Source organism: Cetorhinus maximus, chromosome 10 (assembly GCF_964194155.1).
Source record: "Cetorhinus maximus chromosome 10, sCetMax3.hap1.1, whole genome shotgun sequence".
NCBI lineage: Eukaryota > Metazoa > Chordata > Chondrichthyes > Lamniformes > Cetorhinidae > Cetorhinus > Cetorhinus maximus.
The window spans coordinates 25,103,893-25,130,067 of NC_135888.1; the positions used below are offsets into that span (position 1 = coordinate 25,103,893).

At 53.6% G+C, this 26,175-nt stretch overlaps 1 protein-coding gene across 2 annotated transcripts in view; it reads right to left on the reverse strand.

The window, feature by feature from the left end:
* The window catches only part of col5a1 (procollagen, type V, alpha 1), a 357,252-nt gene that overhangs the window by 106,868 nt on the left and 224,209 nt on the right, over positions 1-26,175 (reverse strand). For both annotated transcript variants that reach the window (XM_078550223.1, XM_078550222.1), the window contains exons 18-20: positions 4,168-4,221; positions 1,171-1,224; positions 1,003-1,047 (exon numbers count right to left, since the gene is read on the reverse strand). In XM_078550223.1, the coding sequence (XP_078406349.1) occupies positions 1,003-1,047; positions 1,171-1,224; positions 4,168-4,221 (153 nt within the window). The remainder of the gene's footprint in view (positions 1-1,002; positions 1,048-1,170; positions 1,225-4,167; positions 4,222-26,175) is intronic.

The window sequence follows — 26,175 nt, forward strand, 5'->3', positions numbered from 1 at the left end:
CTCTGATATACCCCACACCCCTCACTGTAACACCCTGATATACCCCACACTGTAACACTCTGATATATCCCACACTCCTCACTGTAACACCCTGATATACCCCACACCCTTCACTGTAACACCCTGATATACCCCACACTCCTCACTGTAACATCCTGATATACCCCACACCCCTCACTGTAACACCCTGATATACCCCACACCCCTCACTGTAACACCCTGATATACCCCACACCCCTCACTGTAACACCCTGATATACCTTACACCCCTCGCCCTGATATACCCCACACCCTTCACTCTGATATACCCCACACCTCTCACTCTGATATACCCCACACCCCTCACTGTAACACTCCGATATATCCCACACCCCTCACTGTAACTCTCTGATATACCCCACACCCCTCACTGTAACACCCTGATATACCTTACACCCCTTGCCCTGATATACCCCACACCCTTCACTCTGATATACCCCACATCTCTCACTCTGATATACCCCACACCCCTCACTGTAACTCTCTGATATACCCCATACTTCTCACTGTAACATTCTGATATACCCCACACCCCTCACCCTGATATACCCCACACCCCTCACTGTAACACTCTGATATACCCCACACCCCTCACTGTAACACCCTGATATACCCCACACCCCTCACCCTGATATACCCCACACCCCTCACTGTAACACTCTGATATACCCCACACCCCTCACTTTAACACCCTGATATACCCCACACCCCTCACCCTGATATACCCCACACCCCTCACTGTAACACTCTGATATACGCCACATCCCTCACTGTAACACTCTGATATACCCCACACCCCTCTAACACTCTGATATACCCCACACCCCTCACTGTAACACTCTGACATACCCCACACCCCTCACTGTAACACCCTGATATGCCCCACACCCCTCACTGTAACACCCTGATATAACCCGCACCCCTCACTGTAACGTATCTGCTGGGGATTGATTTTGTACTCACTGCTTCGCCAGGTAACCCTCTTGGACCCACTTCTCCGTCATCGCCCTGGAAGAGAGAAAGTGCGGTGTTTAGTGGACAGACCCTGTGTTCACTTGCATTTTGCCCAGGATACAGGTTCCAGGGCAGAGACTGTGAATGTAGCCTGGCTGACCCCTGACCCCTACTCACCCTCTCTCCATCCTCCCCTGGAGGTCCAGGGGGTCCCTGCGGGCCTGCATCCCCCTAGAAAGAGAAAATTAACACAAACCTGTTAAAATATCCAATTAGAGTTTGTCGTAAAATTTTAAAAACACTTTACATCTGAATTGAATCTCACATGATTGTTGTGCAGCACCTGCATATTTACCTGTGTAACACTGCCATGTTTATTCTCAGTCACCTGTCTCCCACCCGATTGTGTTTTCCTGTGACGTCTGCCTGTCTATTTACCCATCATCTCCTGTGCTCACTGACTGACACTGGCTTCTGCCTCAGGAGCTCCTGTTTTTAAAATTCTCATCCTTGTTTTCAAATCCTTCCATAGCCTCGCTCCTCCCTATCTTTGTATCCTCTTCCAGCCCCTACAACCCTCCCTATCTCTGTAACCTCTTCCAGCCCCTACAACCCTCCCTATCTCTGTAACCTCTTCCAGCCCCTACAACCCTCCCCATCTCTGTAACCTCTTCCAGCCCCTACAACCCTCCCTATCTCTGTAACCTCTTCCAGCCCCTACAACCCTCCCCATCTCTGTAACCTCTTCCAGCCCCTACAACCCTCCCTATCTCTGTAACCTCTTCCAGCCCCTACAACCCTCCCTATCTCTGTAACCTCTTCCAGCCCCTACAACCCTCCCTATCTCTGTAACCTCCTTCAGCCCCTACAACCCTCCCTATCTCTGTAACCTCCTTCAGCCCCTACAACCCTCCCTATCTCTGTAACCTCTTCCAGCCCCTACAACCCTCCCTATCTCTGTAACCTCCTTCAGCCCCTACAACCCTCCCTATCTCTGTAACCTCCTTCAGCCCCTACAACCCTCCCTATCTCTGTAACCTCTTCCAGCCCCTACAACCCTCCCTATCTCTGTAACCTCCTCCAGCCCCTGCAACCCTCCCAATCTCTGTAGCCTCCTCCAGCCCATACAACCCTCCCTATCTCTGTAACCTCCTCCAGCCCCTGCAACCCTCCCAGTCTCTGTAGCCTCCTCCAGCCCCTAAAATCCTCCCTATCTCTGTAACCTCCTCCAGCCCCTACAACCCTCCCTATCTCTGTAACCTCCTCCAGCCCCTACAACCCTCTGAGATCTCTGCGCTCCTCCAATTCTGGCCTCTTGATCATCCCCAGATTCCCATCGCTCCACCATTGGCGGCCGTGCCTTCAGCGGCCTGAGGCCCTCAGCTCTGGAATCCCCTCCCTAACCCTCTGTGAGTGTCAAATATTTGTCTGGTTTACACTTCTGTGAAGCAGCTTGGGACATTTGACTGCATTAAACGTGTTATTTAAATGCAAGTTGTTGCTTTTCGGTGTTGCTGTACAGTTCTGCAATACAAGGTGTCCCCACTAGATGGGGATGCTGCCTCTCAAATCTCCCACCTCTCTTTGAAAGTTTGCACGTTTAAAGAGTAGTAAAGTTTAGTAAAGAAATCAACATTCTGTGACTGCAGTGGAAATTGGCAGAAACTGCAGGGAAATGGTCTGAATTTTGTACTTAGCTCTGTTCTGGAATCTTCAACAAATGTTCATCTTCCGTACATTGACCTGAGTGGCACCCAGACCAGGGATGTTTACTTCTGTTCATTTGCTTTTATCGTATTTGTTTATTAATTATAAATGTGACTGATGGGGTTGGGGGGGGGGAGGGGGGAGAAAGGCTATTCGACCGAGTGGGTGGGGCAGCTAGAGGAAGGAGATCAGGGTGAGTCCGATGGAAGTTGCCAACCTGACTGTACATACCCCCGGGCTTGACAAAGATTCTGACGTCACAACGCTGTCCCTCCAGGCAGAATGCAGGGGGATGATTCTTCACCTTTCAAAGCTGAGGGGAGGCCAGGAAGGGGTTGACTCTGGGGTGGAAGCAGCCTGCAGACTGCGGAGATGGGAGACTGAGGGAGGGGAGGGGACCTCCTGGCTGTCAAGGGCTGGGGAAGTGTATTGAAGTGAAAGACAGAGTAATGAGACTGGAGATCACAGAGCGAGGCAGCAGCAAGTGTGAACAGGATAGGGGATTAGGGGGGTTGGAGAGAGAAGAGAGTTCGGATCAGGAGACCAAGATTAATATCAACGCAAAGGAAAGCGAGCGGAAAAACATTCTACCCTGGAGCAAAACCTGTCACAATCCAAATCCGTGTTCACTGGGAGGGTGAGAATAATGGGAGAGAGCATGAATCTTCCTGAATCAGCAGACAGGCTCAATACAGCATGGAGCTGACAGGTGTCTGCACATCACTCTCAGCACAGGGTTAGATACAGAGTAAAGATCCCTCTACATCGTCCCCATCAAACACTCCCAGGACAGGTACAGCACGGGGTTAGATACAGAGTAAAGCTCCCTCTACACTGTCCCCATCAAACAATCCCAGGACAGGTACAGCACGGGGTTAGATACAGAGTAAAGCTCCCTCTACACCGTCCCCATCAAACACTCACAGGACTGGTACAGCACGGGGTTAGATACAGAGTAAAGCTCCCTCTACACTGTCCCCATCAAACACTCACAGGACAGGTACAGCACGGGGTTAAATACAGAGTAAAGCTCCCTCTACACTGTCCCCATCAAACACTCCAAGGACAGGTACAGCACGGGGTTAGATACAGAGTAAAGCTCCCTCTACACTGTCCCCATCAAACACTCCCAGGACAGGTACAGCACGGGGTTAGATACAGAGTAAAGCTCCCTCTACACTGTCCCCATCAAACACTCACAGGACAGGTACAGCACGGGGTTAGATACAGAGTAAAGCTCCCTCTACACTGTCCCCATCAAACACTCCCAGGACAGGTACAGCACGGGGTTAGATACAGAGTAAAGCTCCCTCTACACTGTCCCCATCAAACACTCCCAGGACAGGTACAGCATGGGGTTAGATACAGAGTAAAGCTCCCTCTACACTGTCCCCATCAAACACTCCCAGGACAGGTACGGCACGGGGTTTAGTACACAGACCATGACAAAGTGAATTCAATACTTACTCTGTTTCCCTTCTCACCCGGCAGCCCAGGAAGTCCATCAAAACCTCGGTCACCCTGTCATGTCAAAAAGAATTTCAGTTCCATATAAAAGTAAAGGAATAATTCACTCCCGCCTGAGATGGTACAATCAGTGTTTCTCAGTGTCCGCTCCTGTACGGTCCGTGTGAGTGTGTCTCAGTGTCAGCTCCTGTACGGTCCGTGTGTGTGACTCAGTGTCAGCTCCTGTACGGTCCATGTATGTGTGTCTCTGTGTCAGCTCCTGTACGGTCCGTGTGTGTGACTCAGTGTCAGCTCCTGTACGGTCCATGTATGTGTGTCTCTGTGTCAGCTCCTGTACGATCCGTGCGTGTGCGTCTCAGTGTCAGCTCCTGTACGGTCTGTGTGTGTGTGTCTCAGTGTCAGCTCCTGTACGGTCTGTGTGTGTGTCTCAGTGTCAGCTCCTGTACGGTCCGTGTGTGTGTGTCTCAGTGTCAGCTCCTGTACGGTCTGTGTGTGTGTGTCTCAGTGTCAGCTCCTGTACGGTCCGTGTGTGTGTCTCAGTGTCAGCTCCTGTACGGTCTGTGTGTGTGTGTCTCAGTGTCAGCTCCTGTACGGTCCGTGTGTGTGTGTCTCAGTGTCAGCTCCTGTATGGTCCGTGTGTGTGTGTCCAAGTGTCAGCTCCTGTACGGTCCATGTGTGTGTGTCTCAGCGTCAGCTCCTGTACGGTCCGTGTGTGTGTGTCTCAGTGTCAGCTCCTGTACGGTCCGTGTGTGTGTGTCTCAGCGTCAGCTCCTGTATGGTCCGTGTGTGTGTGTCTCAGCGTCAGCTCATGTACGGTCCGTGTGTGTGTGTCTCAGTGTCAGCTCCTGTATGGTCCGAGTGTGTGTGTCTCAGTGTCAGCTCCTGTACGGTCCGTGTGTGTGTGTCTCAGTGTCAGCTCCTGTACGGTCCGTGTGTGTGTGTCTCAGTGTCAGCTCCTGTACGGTCCGTGTGTGTGTGTCTCAGTGTCAGCTCCTGTACGGTCCGTGTGTGTGTGTCTCAGTGTCAGCTCCTGTACGGTCCGTGTGTGTGTGTCTCAGTGTCAGCTCCTGTACGGTACGTGTGTGTGTGTCTCAGTGTCAGCTCCGCTACGGTCCGTGTGTGTGTGTCTCAGTGTCAGCTCCTGTATGGTCCGTGTGTGTGTCTCAGTGTCAGCACCTGTACGGTCCGTGTGTGTGTGTCTCAGTGTCAGCTCCTGAAATGTCCGTGTGTGTGTGTCTCAGTGTCAGCTCCTGTATGGTCCGTGTGTGTGTCTCAGTGTCAGTTCCTCAACGGTCCGTGTGTGTGTCTCAGTGTCAGCTCCTGTATGGTCCGTGTGTGAGTCTCTGTGTCAGCTCCTGTACGGTGCGTGAGTGTGTGTCGCAGTGTCAGCTCCTGTACAGTCCGTGTGTGTGTTTCTCAGTGTCAGCTCCTGTACAGTCCGTGTGTGTGTTTCTCAGTGTCAGCTCCTGTACGGTCCGTGTGTGTGTGTCTCAGTGTCAGCTCCTGTACGGTCCGTGTGTGTGTGTCGCAGAGTCAGCTCCTGTACAGTCCGTGTGTGTGTCTCAGTGGCAGTTCCTGTACGGTCCGTGTGCGTGTGTCAGGGTCAGCTCCTGTACGGTCCGTGTGTGTGTGTCTCAGTGTCAGCTCCTGTACAGTCCGTGTGTGTGTGTGTCAGTGTCAGCTCTGTACGGTCCGTGTGTGTGTGTGTCAGTGTCAGCTCCTGTAAGGTCCGTGTGTGTGTGTCTCAGTGTCCGCACCTGTACGGTCCGTGTGTGTGTGTGTCTCAGTGTCAGCTGCTGTACGGTCTGTGTGTGTGTGTCTCAGTGTCAGCTCCTGTACGGTCCGTGTGTGTGTGTCGCAGTGTCAGCTCCTGTACAGTCCGTGAGTGTGTGTCAGTGTCAGCTCCTGTACGGTCCGTGTGTGTGTGTCTCAGTGTCAGCTCCTGTACGGTCCGTGTGTGTGTCTCAGTGTCAGCTCCTGTACGGTCCGTGTGTGTGTGTGTCAGTGTCAGCTCCTGTACGGTCCGTGAGTGTGTTTCTCAGTGTCAGCTCCTGTACGGTCCGTGTGTGTGCGTGTCAGTGTCAGCTCCTGTACGGTCCGTGTGTGTGCTTCTCAGTGTCAGCTCCTGTACGGTCCGTGTGTGTGTGTGTCTCAGAGTCAGCTCCTGTACGGTCCATGTGTGTGTGTCTCAGTGTCAGTTCCTGTACGGTTCATGTGTGTGTGTCTCAGTGTCAGCTCCTGTAAGGTCTGAGTGTGTGTGTCTCAAAGTCAGCTCCTGTACGGTCCGTGTGTGTGTGTCTCAGTGTCAGATCGTGTAAGGTCCGTGTGTGTGTGTCTCAGTGTCAGCTCCTGTACGGTCCGTGTGAGTGTGTCTCAGTGTCAGCTCCTGTAAGGTCCGTGTGTGTGTGTCTCAGTGTCAGCTCCTGTACAGTCCGTGTGTGTGTCTCAGTGTCAGCTCCTGAAAGGTCAGTGTGTGTGTGTCTCAGTGTCAGCTCCTGTAAGGTCAGTGTGTGTGTGTCTCAGTGTCAGCTCCTGTACGGTCCGTGTGTGTGTGTCTCAGTGTCAGCTCCTGTACAGTTGATGTGTGTGTGTCTCAGTGTCAGCTACTGTACGGTCCGTGTGTGTGTGTCTCAGTGTCAGCTGCTGAACGGTCCGTGTGTGTGTGTGTGTCTCAGTGTCAGCTCCTGTAAGGTCAGTGTGTGTGTGTCTCAGTGTCAGCCCCTGTAAGGTCAGTGTGTGTGTGTCTCAGTGTCAGCTGCTGTACGGTCCGTGTGTGTGTGTGTGTCTCAGTGTCAGCTCCTGTAAGGTCAGTGTGTGTGTGTCTCAGTGTCAGCTCCTGTACGGTCCGTGTGAGTGTGTCGCAGTGTCAGCTCCAGTACAGTCCGTGTGTGTGTCTCAGTGTCAGCTCCTGTACGGTCTGTGTGTGTGTGTCAGGGTCAGCTCCTGTACGGTCCGTGAGTGTGTGTCTCAGTGTCAGCTCCTGTACGGTCCGTGTGTGTGTGTGTCAGTGTCAGATCCTGTAAGGTCCGTGTGTGTGTGTCTCAGTGTCAGCTCCTGTACGGTCCGTGTGTGTGCGTGTCAGTGTCAGCTCCTATACGGTCCGTGTGTGTGTTTCTCAGTGTCAGCTCCTGTACGGTCCGTGTGTGTGTGTGTCTCAGTGTCAGCTCCTGTAAGGTCAGTGTGTGTGTGTGTCTCAGTGTCAGCTCCTGTACGGTCCATGTGTGTGTGTCTCAGTGTCAGTTCCTGTACGGTTGATGTGTGTGTGTCTCAGTGTCAGCTCCTGTAAGGTCTGTGTGTGTGTGTCTCAGTGTCAGCTCCTGTACAGTCCTTGTGAGTGTGTCTCAGTGTCAGCTCCTGTAAGGTCCGTGTGTGTGTGTCTCAGTGTCAGCTCCAGTACAGTCCGTGTGTGTGTCTCAGTGTCAGCTCCTGTAAGGTCAGTGTGTGTGTGTCTCAGTGTCAGCTCCTGTAAGGTCAGTGTGTGTGTGTCTCAGTGTCAGCTCCTGTACAGTTGATGTGTGTGTCCTTCAGTGTCAGCTCCTGTAAGGTCAGTGTGTGTGTGTCTCAGTGTCAGCTCCTGTACGGTCCGTGTGTGTCTGTCTCAGTGTCAGCTCCTGTACAGTTGATGTGTGTGTGTCTCAGTGTCAGCTCCTGTAAGGTCAGTGTGTATGTGTCTCAGTGTCAGCTCCTGTACGGTCCGTGTGTGTGTGTGTATCTCAGGGTCAGCTACTGTACGGTCCGTGTGTGTGTGTCTCAGTGTCAGCTGCTGTACGGTCCGTGTGTGTGTGTGTGTCTCAGTGTAAGCTCCTGTAAGGCCAGTGTGTGTGTGTCTCAGTGTCAGCTCCTGTAAGGTAAGTGTGTGTGTGTCTCAGTGTCAGCTCCTGTACGGTCCGTGTGCGTGTGTGTGTGTCTCAGTGTCAGCTCCTGTACGGTCCGTGTGTGTGTGTCTCAGTGTCAGCTCCTGTACGGTCCGTGTGTGTGTGTCTCAGTGTCACCTCCTGTACGGTCCGTGTGTGTGTGTGTGCCTCAGTGTCAGCTCCTGTACGGTCCGCGTGTGTGTCTCAGTGTCAGCTCCTGTAAGGTCTGTGTGTCTTTCTCAGTGTCAGCTCCTGTACGGTCCGTGTGTGTGTGTCTCAGTGTCAGCTCCTGTATGGTCCGTGTGTGTGTCTCAGTGTCAGCTCCTGTACGGTCCGTGTGTGTGTGTCTCAGTGTCAGCTCCTGTATGGTCCGTGTGTGTGAGTGTTTCAGCTCCTGTACGGTCCGTGTGTGTGTCCCCCAGTGTCAGCTCATGTACGGTCCATGTGTGTGTGTGTCAGCTCCGGTACCGTCCGTGTGTGTGTGTGTGAGCTCCTGTACAGTCCATGTGTGTGTGTGTCAGTGTCAGCTCCTGTAAGTTCCGTGTGTGTGTGTCTCAGTGTCAGCTCCTGTACGGTCCATGTGTGTGTGTCTCAGTGTCAGCTCCTGTACGGTCTGTGTGTCTGTTTCTCAGTGTCAGCTCCTGTACGGTCTGTGTGTGTGTGTCTCAGTGTCAGCTCCTGTACGGTACGTGTGTGTGTGTCTCAGTGTCAGCTCCTGTACAGTCCATGTGTGTGTCTCAGTGTCAGCTCCTGTACGGTCCGTGTGCTTTTGTCTCAGTGTCAGCTCCTGTAAGGTCCGTGTGTGTGTGTCTCAGCGTCAGCTAGTGTACGGTCCGTGTGTGTGTGTGTCTCAGTGTCAGCTCCTGTACGGTACGTGTGTGTGTGTCTCAGTGTCAGCTCCTGTACGAACCGTGTGTGTGTGTCTCAGTGTCAGCTCCTGTGCGGTCCGTGTGTGTGTGTCTCAGTGTCAGCTCCTGTATGGTCTGTGTGTGCATCTCAGTGTCAGCTCCTGTATGGTCTGTGTGTGTGTGTCTCAGTGTCAGCTCCAGTACAGTCTGTGTGTGTGTGTCTCAGTGTCAGCTCCTGTACGGTCCGTGTGTGTGTGTCTCATTGTCAGCTCCTGTACGGTCAGTGTGTGTGTCTCAGTGTCAGCTCCTGTACAGTCCGTGTGTGATTTTCTCAGTGTCAGCTCCTGTACAGTCCGTGTGTGTGTTTCTCAGAGTCAGCTCCTGTACGGTCCGTGTGTGTGTGTCTCAGTGTCAGCTGCAGTACGGTCCGTGTGTGTGTGTCGCAGTGTCAGCTCCTGTACAGTCCGTGTGTGTATCTCAGTGTCAGCTCCTGTACGGTCCGTGTGTGTGTGTCAGGGTCAGCTCCTGAACGGTCCGTGAGTGTGTGTCCGAGTGTCAGCTCCTGTACAGTCCGTGTGTGTGTGTCTCAGTGTCAGCTCCTGTACGGTCCGTGTGTGTGTCTCAGTGACAGCTCCTGTACGGTCCGTGTGTGTGTGTGTCAGTGTCAGCTCCTGTACGGTCCGTGTGTGTGTGTCTCAGTGTCAGCACCTGTACGGTCCGTGTGTGTATCTCAGTGTCAGCTCCTGTATGGTCCATGTGTGTGTGTGTCAGCTCCTGTACGGTCCGTGTGTGTGTGTGTCAGTGTCAGCTCCTGTAAGTTCCGTGTGTGTGTGTCTCAGTGTCAGCTCCTGTACGGTCCATGTGTGTGTGTCTCAGTGTCAGCTCCTGTACGGTCTGTGTGTCTGTTTCTCAGTTTCAGCCCCTGTACGGTCCGTGTGTGAGTGTGTCTCAGTGTCAGCTCCTGTAAGGTCAGTGTGTGTGTGTCTCAGTGTCAGTTCCTGTAAGGTCAGTGTGTGTGTGTGTGTCTCAGTGTCAGCTCCTGTCCGGTCCATGTGTGTGTGTCTCAGTGTCAGCTCCTGTACGGTCCGTGTGTGTGTGTGTCTCAGTGTCAGCTCCTGTACGGTCCGTGTGTGTGTTTCTCAGTGTCAGCTCCTGTACGGTCCATGTGTGTGTGTCTCAGTGTGAGGTCCTGTACGGTCTGTGTGTGTGTGTCTCGGTGTGAGCTCCTGTACGGTCCGTGTGTGTGTGTCTCAGTGTCAGCTCCTGTAAGGTCCGTGTGTGTGTGTCTCAGTGTCAGCGCCTGTACGGTCCGTGTGAGTGTGTCTCAGTGTCAGCTCTGTACGGTCCGTGTTTGTGTGTCGCAGTGTCAGCTCCTGTACAGTCCGTGTGTGTGTGTCAGTGTCAGCCACTGTACGGTCCGTGTGTGTGTGTCTCAGTGTCAGCTCCTGTACGGTCCGTGTGTGTGTCTCAGTGTCAGCTCCTGTACGGTCCGTGTGTGTGTGTGTCAGTGTCAGCTCCTGTACCGTCCGTGTGTGTGTTTCTCAGTGTCAGCTCCTGTACGGTCCGTGTGTGTGCGTGTCAGTGTCAGCTCCTATACGGTCCGTGTGTGTGTTTCTCAGTGTCAGCTCCTGTACGGTCCGTGTGTGTGTGTGTCTCAGTGTCAGCTCCTGTAAGGTCAGTGTGTGTGTGTGTCTCAGTGTCAGCTCCTGTACGGTCCATGTGTGTGTGACTCAGTGTCAGTTCCTGTACGGTTGATGTGTGTGTGTCTCAGTGTCAGCTCCTGTAAGGTCTGTGTGTGTGTGTCTCAGTGTCAGCTCCTGTACGGTCCGTGTGAGTGTGTCTCAGTGTCAGCTCCTGTAAGGTCCGTGTGTGTGTGTCTCAGTGTCAGCTCCTGTACAGTCCGTGTGTGTGTCTCAGTGTCAGCTCCTGTAAGGTCAGTGTGTGTGTGTCTCAGTGTCAGCTCCTGTAAGGTCAGTGTGTGTGTGTCTCAAAGTCAGCTCCTGTGCAGTTGATGTGTGTGTCTCTCAGTGTCAGCTCCTGTAAGGTCAGTGTGTGTGTGTCTCAGTGTCAGCTCCTGTAAGGTCCATGTGTGTGTGTCTCAGTGTCAGCTCCTGTACAGTTGATGTGTGTGTGTCTCAGTGTCAGCTCCTGTAAGGTCAGTGTGTATGTGTCTCAGTGTCAGCTCCTGTACGGTCCGTGTGTGTGTGTGTATCTCAGGGTCAGCTACTGTACGGTCCGTGTGTGTGTGTCTCAGTGTCAGCTGCTGTACGGTCCGTGTGTGTGTGTGTGTCTCAGTGTCAGCTCCTGTAAGGTCAGTGCGTGTGTGTCTCAGTGTCAGCTCCTGTAAGGTAAGTGTGTGTGTGTCTCATTGTCAGCTCCTGTACGGTCCGTGTGTGTGTGTGTGTGTCTCAGTGTCAGCTCCTGTACGGTCCGTGTGTGTGTGTCTCAGTGTCAACTCCTGTACGGTCCGTGTGTGTGTGTGTGCCTCAGTGTCAGATCCTGTACGGTCCGCGTGTGTGTCTCAGTGTCAGCTCCTGTACGGTCCGTGTGTGTGTCTCAGTGTCAGCTCCTGTACGGTCCGTGTGTGTGTGTCTCAGTGTCAGCTCCTGTATGGTCCGTGTGTGTGTCTCAGTGTCAGCTCCTGTACGGTCCGTGTGTGTGTGTCTCAGTGTCAGCTCCTGTACGGTCCGTGTGTGTGTGTGTTTCAGCTCCTGTACGGTCCGTGTGTGTGTCCCCCAGTGTCAGCTCCTGTACGGTCCATGTGTGTGTGTGTCAGCTCCGGTACCGTCCGTGTGTGTGTGTGTGAGCTCCTGTACAGTCCATGTGTGTGTGTGTCAGTGTCAGCTCCTGTAAGTTCCGTGTGTGTGTGACTCAGTGTCAGCTCCTGTACGGTCCATGTGTGTGTGTCTCAGTGTCAGCTCCTGTACGGTCTGTGTGTCTGTTTCTCAGTGCCAGCTCCTGTACGGTCTGTGAGTGTGTGTCTCAGTGTCAGCTCCTGTACGGTACGTGTGTGTGTGTCTCAGTGTCAGCTCCTGTACAGTCCATGTGTGTGTCTCAGTATGAGCTCCTGTACGATCCGTGTGTGTGTGTCTCAGCGTCAGCGCCTGTACGGTCTGTGTGTGTGTGTCTCAGTGTCAGCTCCTGTACGGTCCGTGTGCTTGTGTCTCAGTGTCAGCTCCTGTAAGGTCCGTGTGTGTGTGTCTCAGTGTCAGCTCCTGTACGGTCCGTGTGTGTGTGTCTCAGTGTCAGCTCCTGTACGGTCCATGTGTGTGTGTCTCAGTGTCAACTCCTGTACGGTCCGTGTGTGTGTGTCTCAATGTCAGCTCCTGTACGGTCCGTGTGTGTTGTCTCAGTGTCAGCTCCTGTATGGTCTGTGTGTGTATCTCAGTGTCAGCTCCTGTATGGTCTGTGTGTGTGTGTCTCAGTGTCAGCTCCAGTACAGTCTGTGTGTGTGTGTCTCAGTGTCAGCTCCTGTACAGTCCGTGTGTGTGTTTCTCAGAGTCAGCTCCTGTACGGTCCGTGTGTGTGTGTCTCAGTGTCAGCTGCAGTACGGCCCGTGTGTGTGTGTCGCAGTGTCAGCTCCTGTACAGTCCGTGTGTGTATCTCAGTGTCAGCTCCTGTACGGTCCGTGTGTGTGTGTCAGGGTCAGCTCCTGAATGGTCCGTGAGTGTGTGTCTGAGTGTCAGCTCCTGTACAGTCCGTGTGTGTGTGTCTCAGTGTCAGCTCCGGTACGGTCCGTGTGTGTGTCTCAGTGTCAGCTCCTGTACGGTCCGTGTGTGTGTGTGTCAGTGTCAGCTCCTGTACGGTCCGTGTGTGTGTGTCTCAGTGTCAGCACCTGTACGGTCCGTGTGTGTATCTCAGTGTCAGCTCCTGTATGGTCCGTGCGTGTGTGTGTCAGCTCCTGTACGGTCCGTGTGCGTGTGTGTCAGTGTCAGCTCCTGTAAGTTCCGTGTGTGTGTGTCTCAGTGTCAGCTCCTGTACGGTCCATGTGTGTGTGTCTCAGTGTCAGCTCCTGTACGGTCTGTGTGTCTGTTTCTCAGTTTCAGCTCCTGTACGGTCCGTGTGTGAGTGTGTCTCAGTGTCAGCTCCTGTAAGGTCAGTGTGTGTGTGTGTCTCAGTGTCAGCTCCTGTAAGGTACGTGTGTGTGTGTCTCAGTGTCAGTTCCTGTAAGGTCAGTGTGTGTGTGTGTCTCAGTGTCAGCTCCTGTCCGGTCCATGTGTGTGTGTCTCAGTGTCAGTTCCTGTAAGGTCAGTGTGTGTGTGTGTCTCAGTGTCAGCTCCTGTACGGTCCGTGTGTGTGTTTCTCAGTGTCAGCTCCTGTACGGTCCATGTGTGTGTGTCTCAGTGTGAGGTCCTGTACGGTCTGTGTGTGTGTGTCTCGGTGTCAGCTCCTGTACGGTCCGTGTGTGTGTGTCTCAGTGTCAGCTCCTGTAAGGTCCGTGTGTGTGTGTCTCAGTGTCAGCTCCTGTACGGTCCGTGTGTGTTTGTCTGAGTGTCAGCTCCCGTAAGGTAAGTGTGTGTGTGTGTCTCAGTGTCAGATCCTGTACGGTCCGTGTGTGTGTTTCTAAGTGTCAGCTCCTGTATGGTCCATGTCTGTGTGTCTCAGTGTCAGCTGCTGTATGGTCCGTGTGTGTGTGTCTCAGTGTCAGCTCCTGTAAGGTCCGTGTGTGTGTGTCTCAGTGTCAGCTGCTGTACGGTCCGTGTGTGTGTGTGTCAGTGTCAGCTCCTGTAAGTTCCGAGTGTGTGTGTCTCAGTGTCAGCTCCTGTACGGTCCATGTGTGTGTCTCAGTGTCAGCTCCTGTACGGTCTGTGTGTCTGTTTCTCAGTTTCAGCTCCTGTACGGTCCGTGTGTGAGTGTGTCTCAGTGTCAGCTCCTGTAAGGTCAGTGTGTGTGTGTGTCTCAGTGTCAGCTCCTGTAAGGTACGTGTGTGTGTGTCTCAGTGTCAGTTCCTGTAAGGTCAGTGTGTGTGTGCGTCTCAGTGTCAGCTCCTGTCCGGTCCATGTGTGTGTGTCTCAGTGTCAGTTCCTGTAAGGTCAGTGTGTGTGTGTGTCTCAGTGTCAGCTCCTGTACGGTCCGTGTGTGTGTTTCTCAGTGTCAGCTCCTGTACGGTCCATGTGTGTGTGTCTCAGTGTGAGGTCCTGTACGGTCTGTGTGTGTGTGTCTCGGTGTCAGCTCCTGTACGGTCCGTGTGTGTGTGTCTCAGTGTCAGCTCCTGTAAGGTCCGTGTGTGTGTGTCTCAGTGTCAGCTCCTGTACGGTCCGTGTGAGTGTGTCTCAGTGTCAGCTCCTGTACGGTCCGTGTGTGTGTTTCTCAATGTCAGCTCCAATAAGGTCAGTGTGTGTGTGTCTCAGTGTCAGCTCCTGTACGGTCCGTGTGTGTGTGTCTCAGTGTCAGCTCCTGTACGGCCATGTGTGTGTGTGTCAGTGTCAGCTCCTGTAAGGTCAGTGTGTGTGTGTGTCTCAGTGTCAGCTCCTGTACGGTCCGTGTGTCTGTTTCTCAGTGTCAGCTCCTGTAAGGTCCATGTGTGCGTGTCTCAGTGTGAGGTCCTGTACGGTCTGTGTGTGTGTGTCTCGGTGTCAGCTCCTGGACGGTCCGTGTGTGTGTGTCTCAGTGTCAGCTCCTGTAAGGTCCGTGTATGTGTGTCTCAGTGTCAGCTCCTGTACGGTCCGTGTGAGTGTGTCTCAGTGTCAGCTCCTGTAAGGTCCGTGTGTGTGTGTGTCTCAGTGTCAGCTCCTGTACAGTCGGTGTGTGTGTCTCAGTGTCATCTCCTCTAAGGTCAGTGTGTGTGTGTCTCAGTGTCTGCTCCTGTAAGGTCAGTGTGTGTTTATCTCAGTGTCAGATCCTGTACGCTCCGTGTGTGTGTGTCTCAGTGTCTGCTACTGTACAGTTGATGTGTGTGTGTCTCAGTGTCAGCTCCTGTAAGGTCAGTGTGTGTGTGTCTCAGTGTCAGCTCCTGTACGGTCCGTGCGTGTGTGTGAATCTCAGTGTCAGCTCGTGTACAGTCCGTGTGTGTGTGTCAGGGTCAGCTCCTGAACGGTCCGTGTGTGTGTGTGTCTCAGTGTCATCTCCTGTACAGTCCGTGTGTGTGTGTCTCAGTGTCAGCTCCTGTACGGTCCGTGTGTGTGTCTCAGTGTCAGCTCCTGTAGGGTCCGTGTGTGTGTGTGTCAGTGTCAGCTCCTGTACGGTCCGTGTGTGTGTGGCTCAGTGTCAGCACCTGTATGGTCGGTGTGTGTATCTCAGTGTCAGCTCCTGTATGGTCCGTGTGTGTGTCTCTGAGTGTCAGCTCCTGTACGGTCCGTGTGTGTGTGTCTCAGTGTCAGCTCCTGTATGGTCCGTGTGTGTGTGTGTCAACTCCTGTACAGTGCGTGTGTGTCTGTCTCAGTGTCAGCTCCTGTACGTTCCGTGTGTGTGTGTCTCAGTGTCAGCTCCTGTACGGTCCGTGTGTGCGTGTCGCAGTGTCAGCTCCTGCACAGTCCGTGTTTGTGTGTCAGTGTCGGCTCCTGTACGGTCCGTGTGTGTGTCTCTCATTGTCAGCTCCTGTACGGTCCGTGTGTGTGGCTCAGTGTCAGCTCCTGTACGGTCCGTGTGTGTGTGTGTCAGTGTCAGCTCCTGTACGGTCCATGTGTGTGTTTCTCAGTGTCAGCTCCTGTACGGTCCGTGTGTGTGCGTGTCAGTGTCAGCTCCTGTACGGTCCGTGTGTGTGTTTCTCAGTGTCAGCTCCTGTACGGTCCGTGTGTGTGTGTCTCAGTGTCAGCTCCTGTACGGTCCGTGTGTGTTTGTCTCAGTGTCAGTTCCTGTAAGGTCAGTGTGTGTGTGTGTCTCAGTGTCAGCTCCTGTACGGTCCGTGTGTGTGTTTCTCAGTGTCAGCTCCTGTACGGTCCATGTGTGTGTGTCTCAGTGTGAGGTCCTGTACGGTCTGTGTGTGTGTGTCTCGGTGTCAGCTCCTGTACGGTCCGTGTGTGTGTGTCTCAGTGTCAGCTCCTGTAAGGTCCGTGTGTGTGTGTCTCAGTGTCAGCTCCTGTACGGTCCGTGTGTGTTTGTCTGAGTGTCAGCTCCCGTAAGGTAAGTGTGTGTGTGTGTCTCAGTGTCAGATCCTGTACGGTCCGTGTGTGTGTTTCTAAGTGTCAGCTCCTGTATGGTCCATGTCTGTGTGTCTCAGTGTCAGCTGCTGTATGGTCCGTGTGTGTGTGTCTCAGTGTCAGCTCCTGTAAGGTCCGTGTGTGTGTGTCTCAGTGTCAGCTGCTGTACGGTCCGTGTGTGTGTGTGTCAGTGTCAGCTCCTGTAAGTTCCGAGTGTGTGTGTCTCAGTGTCAGCTCCTGTACGGTCCATGTGTGTGTCTCAGTGTCAGCTCCTGTACGGTCTGTGTGTCTGTTTCTCAGTTTCAGCTCCTGTACGGTCCGTGTGTGAGTGTGTCTCAGTGTCAGCTCCTGTAAGGTCAGTGTGTGTGTGTGTCTCAGTGTCAGCTCCTGTAAGGTCAGTGTGTGTGTGTCTCAGTGTCAGTTCCTGTAAGGTCAGTGTGTGTGTGCGTCTCAGTGTCAGCTCCTGTCCGGTCCATGTGTGTGTGTCTCAGTGTCAGTTCCTGTAAGGTCAGTGTGTGTGTGTGTCTCAGTGTCAGCTCCTGTACGGTCCGTGTGTGTGTTTCTCAGTGTCAGCTCCTGTACGGTCCATGTGTGTGTGTCTCAGTGTGAGGTCCTGTACGGTCTGTGTGTGTGTGTCTCGGTGTCAGCTCCTGTACGGTCCGTGTGTGTGTGTCTCAGTGTCAGCTCCTGTAAGGTCCGTGTGTGTGTGTCTCAGTGTCAGCTCCTGTACGGTCCGTGTGAGTGTGTCTCAGTGTCAGCTCCTGTACGGTCCGTGTGTGTGTTTCTCAATGTCAGCTCCAATAAGGTCAGTGTGTGTGTGTCTCAGTGTCAGCTCCTGTACGGTCCGTGTGTGTGTGTCTCAGTGTCAGCTCCTGTACGGCCATGTGTGTGTGTGTCAGTGTCAGCTCCTGTAAGGTCAGTGTGTGTGTGTGTCTCAGTGTCAGCTCCTGTACGGTCCGTGTGTCTGTTTCTCAGTGTCAGCTCCTGTAAGGTCCATGTGTGCGTGTCTCAGTGTGAGGTCCTGTACGGTCTGTGTGTGTGTGTCTCGGTGTCAGCTCCTGGACGGTCCGTGTGTGTGTGTCTCAGTGTCAGCTCCTGTAAGGTCCTTGTATGTGTGTCTCAGTGTCAGCTCCTGTACGGTCCGTGTGAGTGTGTCTCAGTGTCAGCTCCTGTAAGGTCCGTGTGTGTGTGTGTCTCAGTGTCAGCTCCTGTACAGTCGGTGTGTGTGTCTCAGTGTCATCTCCTCTAAGGTCAGTGTGTGTGTGTCTCAGTGTCTGCTCCTGTAAGGTCAGTGTGTGTTTATCTCAGTGTCAGATCCTGTACGCTCCGTGTGTGTGTGTCTCAGTGTCTGCTACTGTACAGTTGATGTGTGTGTGTCTCAGTGTCAGCTCCTGTAAGGTCAGTGTGTGTGTGTCTCAGTGTCAGCTCCTGTACGGTCCGTGCGTGTGTGTGAATCTCAGTGTCAGCTCGTGTACAGTCCGTGTGTGTGTGTCAGGGTCAGCTCCTGAACGGTCCGTGTGTGTGTGTGTCTCAGTGTCATCTCCTGTACAGTCCGTGTGTGTGTGTCTCAGTGTCAGCTCCTGTACGGTCCGTGTGTGTGTCTCAGTGTCAGCTCCTGTAGGGTCCGTGTGTGTGTGTGTCAGTGTCAGCTCCTGTACGGTCCGTGTGTGTGTGGCTCAGTGTCAGCACCTGTATGGTCGGTGTGTGTATCTCAGTGTCAGCTCCTGTATGGTCCGTGTGTGTGTCTCTGAGTGTCAGCTCCTGTACGGTCCGTGTGTGTGTGTCTCAGTGTCAGCTCCTGTATGGTCCGTGTGTGTGTGTGTCAACTCCTGTACAGTGCGTGTGTGTGTCTGTCTCAGTGTCAGCTCCTGTACGTTCCGTGTGTGTGTGTCTCAGTGTCAGCTCCTGTACGGTCCGTGTGTGCGTGTCGCAGTGTCAGCTCCTGCACAGTCCGTGTTTGTGTGTCAGTGTCGGCTCCTGTACGGTCCGTGTGTGTGTCTCTCATTGTCAGCTCCTGTACGGTCCGTGTGTGTGGCTCAGTGTCAGCTCCTGTACGGTCCGTGTGTGTGTGTGTCAGTGTCAGCTCCTGTACGGTCCATGTGTGTGTTTCTCAGTGTCAGCTCCTGTACGGTCCGTGTGTGTGCGTGTCAGTGTCAGCTCCTGTACGGTCCGTGTGTGTGTTTCTCAGTGTCAGCTCCTGTACGGTCCGTGTGTGTGTGTCTCAGTGTCAGCTCCTGTACGGTCCGTGTGTGTTTGTCTCAGTGTCAGTTCCTGTAAGGTCAGTGTGTGTGTGTGTCTCAGTGTCAGCTCCTGTACGGTCCGTGTGTGTGTTTCTCAGTGTCAGCTCCTGTACGGTCCATGTGTGTGTGTCTCAGTGTGAGGTCCTGTACGGTCTGTGTGTGTGTGTCTCGGTGTCAGCTCCTGTACGGTCCGTGTGTGTGTGTCTCAGTGTCAGCTCCTGTAAGGTCCGTGTGTGTGTGTCTCAGTGTCAGCTCCTGTACGGTCCGTGTGTGTTTGTCTGAGTGTCAGCTCCCGTAAGGTAAGTGTGTGTGTGTGTCTCAGTGTCAGATCCTGTACGGTCCGTGTGTGTGTTTCTAAGTGTCAGCTCCTGTATGGTCCATGTCTGTGTGTCTCAGTGTCAGCTGCTGTATGGTCCGTGTGTGTGTGTCTCAGTGTCAGCTCCTGTAAGGTCCGTGTGTGTGTGTCTCAGTGTCAGCTGCTGTACGGTCCGTGTGTGTGTGTGTCAGTGTCAGCTCCTGTAAGTTCCGAGTGTGTGTGTCTCAGTGTCAGCTCCTGTACGGTCCATGTGTGTGTCTCAGTGTCAGCTCCTGTACGGTCTGTGTGTCTGTTTCTCAGTTTCAGCTCCTGTACGGTCCGTGTGTGAGTGTGTCTCAGTGTCAGCTCCTGTAAGGTCAGTGTGTGTGTGTGTCTCAGTGTCAGCTCCTGTAAGGTCAGTGTGTGTGTGTCTCAGTGTCAGTTCCTGTAAGGTCAGTGTGTGTGTGCGTCTCAGTGTCAGCTCCTGTCCGGTCCATGTGTGTGTGTCTCAGTGTCAGTTCCTGTAAGGTCAGTGTGTGTGTGTGTCTCAGTGTCAGCTCCTGTACGGTCCGTGTGTGTGTTTCTCAGTGTCAGCTCCTGTACGGTCCATGTGTGTGTGTCTCAGTGTGAGGTCCTGTACGGTCTGTGTGTGTGTGTCTCGGTGTCAGCTCCTGTACGGTCCGTGTGTGTGTGTCTCAGTGTCAGCTCCTGTAAGGTCCGTGTGTGTGTGTCTCAGTGTCAGCTCCTGTACGGTCCGTGTGAGTGTGTCTCAGTGTCAGCTCCTGTACGGTCCGTGTGTGTGTTTCTCAATGTCAGCTCCAATAAGGTCAGTGTGTGTGTGTCTCAGTGTCAGCTCCTGTACGGTCCGTGTGTGTGTGTCTCAGTGTCAGCTCCTGTACGGCCATGTGTGTGTGTGTCAGTGTCAGCTCCTGTAAGGTCAGTGTGTGTGTGTGTCTCAGTGTCAGCTCCTGTACGGTCCGTGTGTCTGTTTCTCAGTGTCAGCTCCTGTAAGGTCCATGTGTGCGTGTCTCAGTGTGAGGTCCTGTACGGTCTGTGTGTGTGTGTCTCGGTGTCAGCTCCTGGACGGTCCGTGTGTGTGTGTCTCAGTGTCAGCTCCTGTAAGGTCCGTGTATGTGTGTCTCAGTGTCAGCTCCTGTACGGTCCGTGTGAGTGTGTCTCAGTGTCAGCTCCTGTAAGGTCCGTGTGTGTGTGTGTCTCAGTGTCAGCTCCTGTACAGTCGGTGTGTGTGTCTCAGTGTCATCTCCTCTAAGGTCAGTGTGTGTGTGTCTCAGTGTCTGCTCCTGTAAGGTCAGTGTGTGTTTATCTCAGTGTCAGATCCTGTACGCTCCGTGTGTGTGTGTCTCAGTGTCTGCTACTGTACAGTTGATGTGTGTGTGTCTCAGTGTCAGCTCCTGTAAGGTCAGTGTGTGTGTGTCTCAGTGTCAGCTCCTGTACGGTCCGTGCGTGTGTGTGAATCTCAGTGTCAGCTCGTGTACAGTCCGTGTGTGTGTGTCAGGGTCAGCTCCTGAACGGTCCGTGTGTGTGTGTGTCTCAGTGTCATCTCCTGTACAGTCCGTGTGTGTGTGTCTCAGTGTCAGCTCCTGTACGGTCCGTGTGTGTGTCTCAGTGTCAGCTCCTGTAGGGTCCGTGTGTGTGTGTGTCAGTGTCAGCTCCTGTACGGTCCGTGTGTGTGTGGCTCAGTGTCAGCACCTGTATGGTCGGTGTGTGTATCTCAGTGTCAGCTCCTGTATGGTCCGTGTGTGTGTCTCTGAGTGTCAGCTCCTGTACGGTCCGTGTGTGTGTGTCTCAGTGTCAGCTCCTGTATGGTCCGTGTGTGTGTGTGTCAACTCCTGTACAGTGCGTGTGTGTGTCTGTCTCAGTGTCAGCTCCTGTACGTTCCGTGTGTGTGTGTCTCAGTGTCAGCTCCTGTACGGTCCGTGTGTGCGTGTCGCAGTGTCAGCTCCTGCACAGTCCGTGTTTGTGTGTCAGTGTCGGCTCCTGTACGGTCCGTGTGTGTGTCTCTCATTGTCAGCTCCTGTACGGTCCGTGTGTGTGGCTCAGTGTCAGCTCCTGTACGGTCCGTGTGTGTGTGTGTCAGTGTCAGCTCCTGTACGGTCCATGTGTGTGTTTCTCAGTGTCAGCTCCTGTACGGTCCGTGTGTGTGCGTGTCAGTGTCAGCTCCTGTACGGTCCGTGTGTGTGTTTCTCAGTGTCAGCTCCTGTACGGTCCGTGTGTGTGTTTCTCAGTGTCAGCTCCTGTACGGTCCGTGTGTGTTTGTCTCAGTGTCAGCTCCTGTATGGTCCGTGTGTGTGTCTGAGTGTCAGCTCCTGTACGGTACGTGTGTGTGTGTCTCAGTGTCAGCTCCAGTACGGTGCGTGTGTGTGTGTGTCTCACTGTCAGCTCCTGTAAGGTCAGTGTGTGTGTGTCTCAGAGTCAGTTCCTGTAAGGTCAGTGTGTGTGTGTGTGTCTCAGTGTCAGCTCCTGTACGGTCCGTGTGTGTGTTTCTCAGTGTCAGCTCCTGTAAGGTCAGTGTGTGTGTGTGTCTCAGTGTCAGCTCCTGTACGGTCCGTGTGTGTGTGTCTCAGTGTCAGCTCCTGTACGGTCCGTGTGTGTTTGTCTCAGTGTCAGCTCCCGTAAGGTCAGTGTGTGTGTGTGTCTCAGTGTCAGATCCTGTACGGTCCGTGTGTGTGTTTCTAAGTGTCAGCTCCTGTACGGTCCATGTCTGTGTGTCTCAGTGTCAGCTGCTGTACGGTGTGTGTGTGTGTGTCTCAGTGTCAGCTCCTGTACGGTCGGTGTGTGTGTGTCTCAATGTCAGCTCCTGTAAGGTCTGTGTGTGTGTGTCTCAGTGTCAGCTCCTGTACGGTCCGTGTGTGTGTGTCTCAGTGTCAGCTCCTGTACGGTCCGTGTGAGTGTGTCTCAGTGTCAGCTCCTGTAAGGTCCGTGTGTGTGTGTCTCAGTGTCAGCTTCTGTACAGTCCGTGTGTGTGTCTCAGTGTCAGCTCCTGTACGGTCCGTGTGTGTGTGTCTCAGTGTCAGCTCCTGTACGGTCCGTGTGTGTGTGTCTCAGTGGCAGCTACTGTACAGTTGATGTGTGTGTGTCTCAGTGTCAGCTCCTGTAAGGTCCGTGTGTGTGTGTCTCAGTGTCAGCTCCTGTACGGTCCGTGTGTGTTTGTCTCAGTGTCAGCTCCCGTAAGGTAAGTGTGTGTGTGTGTCTCAGTGTCAGATCCTGTACGGTCCGTGTGTGTGTTTCTAAGTGTCAGCTCCTGTACGGTCCATGTCTGTGTGTCTCAGTGTCAGCTGCTGTACGGTCCGTGTGTGTGTGTCTCAGTGTCAGCTCCTGTAAGGTCCGTGTGTGTGTGTCTCAGTGTCAGCTGCTGTACGGTCCGTGTGTGTGTGTGTCAGTGTCAGCTCCTGTAAGTTCCGAGTGTGTGTGTCTCAGTGTCAGCTCCTGTACGGTCCATGTGTGTGTCTCAGTGTCAGCTCCTGTACGGTCTGTGTGTCTGTTTCTCAGTTTCAGCTCCTGTACGGTCCGTGTGTGAGTGTGTCTCAGTGTCAGCTCCTGTAAGGTCAGTGTGTGTGTGTGTCTCAGTGTCAGCTCCTGTAAGGTACGTGTGTGTGTGTCTCAGTGTCAGCTCCCGTAAGGTAAGTGTGTGTGTGTGTCTCAGTGTCAGATCCTGTACGGTCCGTGTGTGTGTTTCTAAGTGTCAGCTCCTGTACGGTCCATGTCTGTGTGTCTCAGTGTCAGCTGCTGTACGGTCCGTGTGTGTGTGTCTCAGTGTCAGCTCCTGTAAGGTCCGTGTGTGTGTGTCTCAGTGTCAGCTGCTGTACGGTCCGTGTGTGTGTGTGTCAGTGTCAGCTCCTGTAAGTTCCGAGTGTGTGTGTCTCAGTGTCAGCTCCTGTACGGTCCATGTGTGTGTCTCAGTGTCAGCTCCTGTACGGTCTGTGTGTCTGTTTCTCAGTTTCAGCTCCTGTACGGTCCGTGTGTGAGTGTGTCTCAGTGTCAGCTCCTGTAAGGTCAGTGTGTGTGTGTGTCTCAGTGTCAGCTCCTGTATGGTCCGTGTGTGTGTGTGTCAACTCCTGTACAGTGCGTGTGTGTGTCTGTCTCAGTGTCAGCTCCTGTACGTTCCGTGTGTGTGTGTCTCAGTGTCAGCTCCTGTACGGTCCGTGTGTGTGTGTCGCAGTGTCAGCTCCTGCACAGTCCGTGTTTGTGTGTCAGTGTCGGCTCCTGTACGGTCCGTGTGTGTGTGTCTCATTGTCAGCTCCTGTACGGTCCGTGTGTGTGTCTCAGTGTCAGCTCCTGTACGGTCCGTGTGTGTGTGTGTCAGTGTCAGCTCCTGTACGGTCCATGTGTGTGTTTCTCAGTGTCAGCTCCTGTACGGTCCGTGTGTGTGCGTGTCAGTGTCAGCTCCTGTACGGTCCGTGTGTGTGTTTCTCAGTGTCAGCTCCTGTACGGTCCGTGTGTGTGTTTCTCAGTGTCAGCTCCTGTACGGTCCGTGTGTGTGTGTCTCAGTGTCAGCTCCTGTACGGTCCGTGTGTGTTTGTCTCAGTGTCAGCTCCTGTATGGTCCGTGTGTGTGTCTGAGTGTCAGCTCCTGTACGGTACGTGTGTGTGTGTCTCAGTGTCAGCTCCAGTACGGTGCGTGTGTGTGTGTGTCTCACTGTCAGCTCCTGTAAGGTCAGTGTGTGTGTGTCTCAGAGTCAGTTCCTGTAAGGTCAGTGTGTGTGTGTGTGTCTCAGTGTCAGCTCCTGTACGGTCCGTGTGTGTGTTTCTCAGTGTCAGCTCCTGTAAGGTCAGTGTGTGTGTGTGTCTCAGTGTCAGCTCCTGTACGGTCCGTGTGTGTGTGTCTCAGTGTCAGCTCCTGTACGGTCCATGTGTGTTTGTCTCAGTGTCAGCTCCCGTAAGGTCAGTGTGTGTGTGTGTCTCAGTGTCAGATCCTGTACGGTCCGTGTGTGTGTTTCTAAGTGTCAGCTCCTGTACGGTCCATGTCTGTGTGTCTCAGTGTCAGCTGCTGTACGGTGTGTGTGTGTGTGTCTCAGTGTCAGCTCCTGTACGGTCGGTGTGTGTGTGTCTCAGTGTCAGCTCCTGTAAGGTCCGTGTGTGTGTGTCTCAGTGTCAGCTCCTGTACGGTCCGTGTGTGTGTGTCTCAGTGTCAGCTCCTGTACGGTCCGTGTGAGTGTGTCTTAGTGTCAGCTCCTGTAAGGTCCGTGTGTGTGTGTCTCAGTGTCAGCTTCTGTACAGTCCGTGTGTGTGTCTCAGTGTCAGCTCCTGTACGGTCCGTGTGTGTGTGTCTCAGTGTCAGCTCCTGTACGGTCCGTGTGTGTGTGTCTCAGTGGCAGCTACTGTACAGTTGATGTGGGTGTGTCTCAGTGTCAGCTCCTGTAAGGTCCGTGTGTGTGTGTCTCAGTGTCAGCTCCTGTACGGTCCGTGTGTGTTTGTCTCAGTGTCAGCTCCCGTAAGGTAAGTGTGTGTGTGTGTCTCAGTGTCAGATCCTGTACGGTCCGTGTGTGTGTTTCTAAGTGTCAGCTCCTGTACGGTCCATGTCTGTGTGTCTCAGTGTCAGCTGCTGTACGGTCCGTGTGTGTGTGTCTCAGTGTCAGCTCCTGTAAGGTCCGTGTGTGTGTGTCTCAGTGTCAGCTGCTGTACGGTCCGTGTGTGTGTGTGTCAGTGTCAGCTCCTGTAAGTTCCGAGTGTGTGTGTCTCAGTGTCAGCTCCTGTACGGTCCATGTGTGTGTCTCAGTGTCAGCTCCTGTACGGTCTGTGTGTCTGTTTCTCAGTTTCAGCTCCTGTACGGTCCGTGTGTGAGTGTGTCTCAGTGTCAGCTCCTGTAAGGTCAGTGCGTGTGTGTGTCTCAGTGTCAGCTCCTGTAAGGTACGTGTGTGTGTGTCTCAGTGTCAGTTCCTGTAAGGTCAGTGTGTGTGTGTGTCTCAGTGTCAGCTCCTGTCCGGTCCATGTGTGTGTGTCTCAGTGTCAGTTCCTGTAAGGTCAGTGTGTGTGTGTGTCTCAGTGTCAGCTCCTGTACGGTCCGTGTGTGTGTTTCTCAGTGTCAGCTCCTGTACGGTCCATGTGTGTGTGTCTCAGTGTGAGGTCCTGTACGGTCTGTGTGTGTGTGTCTCGGTGTCAGCTCCTGTACGGTCCGTGTGTGTGTGTCTCAGTGTCAGCTCCTGTACGGTCCGTGTGAGTGTGTCTCAGTGTGAGCTCCTGTACGGTCCGTGTGTGTGTTTCTCAATGTCAGCTCCAATAAGGTCAGTGTGTGTGTGTCTCAGTGTCAGCTCCTGTACGGTCCGTGTGTGTGTGTCTCAGTGTCAGCTCCAGTACGGCCATGTGTGTGTGTGTCAGTGTCAGCTCCTGTAAGGTCAGTGTGTGTGTGTGTCTCAGTGTCAGCTCCTGTACGGTCCGTGTGTCTGTTTCTCAGTGTCAGCTCCTGTAAGGTCCATGTGTGTGTGTCTCAGTGTGAGGTCCTGTACGGTCTGTGCGTGTGTGTCTCGGTGTCAGCTGCTGGACGGTCCGTGTGTGTGTGTCTCAGTGTCAGCTCCTGTAAGGTCCGTGTATGTGTGTCTCAGTGTCAGCTCCTGTACGGTCCGTGTGAGTGTGTCTCAGTGTCAGCTCCTGTAAGGTCCGTGTGTGTGTGTGTCTCAGTGTCAGCTCCTGTACAGTCGGTGTGTGTGTCTCAGTGTCATCTCCTCTAAGGTCAGTGTGTGTGTGTCTCAGTGTCTGCTCCTGTAAGGTCAGTGTGTGTTTATCTCAGTGTCAGATCCTGCACGCTCCGTGTGTGTGTGTCTCAGTGTCTGCTACTGTACAGTTGATGTGTGTGTGTCTCAGTGTCAGCTCCTGTAAGGTCAGTGTGTGTGTGTCTCAGTGTCAGCTCCTGTACGGTCCGTGCGTGTGTGTGAATCTCAGTGTCAGCTCGTGTACGGTCCGTGTGTGTGTGTCAGGGTCAGCTCCTGAACGGTCCGTGTGTGTGTGTGTCTCAGTGTCATCTCCTGTACAGTCCGTGTGTGTGTGTCTCAGTGTCAGCTCCTGTACGGTCCGTGTGTGTGTCTCAGTGTCAGCTCCTGTAGGGTCCGTGTGTGTGTGTGTCAGTGTCAGCTCCTGTACGGTCCGTGTGTGTGTGGCTCAGTGTCAGCACCTGTATGGTCCGTGTGTGTATCTCAGTGTCAGATCCTGTATGGTCCGTGTGTGTGTCTCTGAGTGTCAGCTCCTGTACGGTCCGTGTGTGTGTGTCTCAGTGTCTGCTCCTGTATGGTCCGTGTGTGTGTGTGTCAACTCCTGTACAGTCCGTGTGTGTGTCTGTCGCAGTGTCAGCTCCTGTACGTTCCGTGTGTGTGTCTCAGTGTCAGCTCCTGTACGGTCCGTGTGTGTGTGTCGCAGTGTCAGCTCCAGCACAGTCCGTGTTTGTGTGTCAGAGTCGGCTCCTGTACGGTCCGTGTGTGTGTGTCTCATTGTCAGCTCCTGTACGGTCCGTGTGTGTGTCTCAGTGTCAGCTCCTGTACGGTCCGTGTGTGTGTGTGTCAGTGTCAGCTCCTGTACGGTCCATGTGTGTGTTTCTCAGTGTCAGCTCCTGTACGGTCCGTGTGTGTGCGTGTCAGAGTCAGCTCCTGTACGGTCCTTGTGTGTGTTTCTCAGTGTCAACTCCTGTACGGTCCGTGTGTGTGTTTCTCAGTGTCAGCTCCTGTACGGTCCGTGTGTGTGTGTC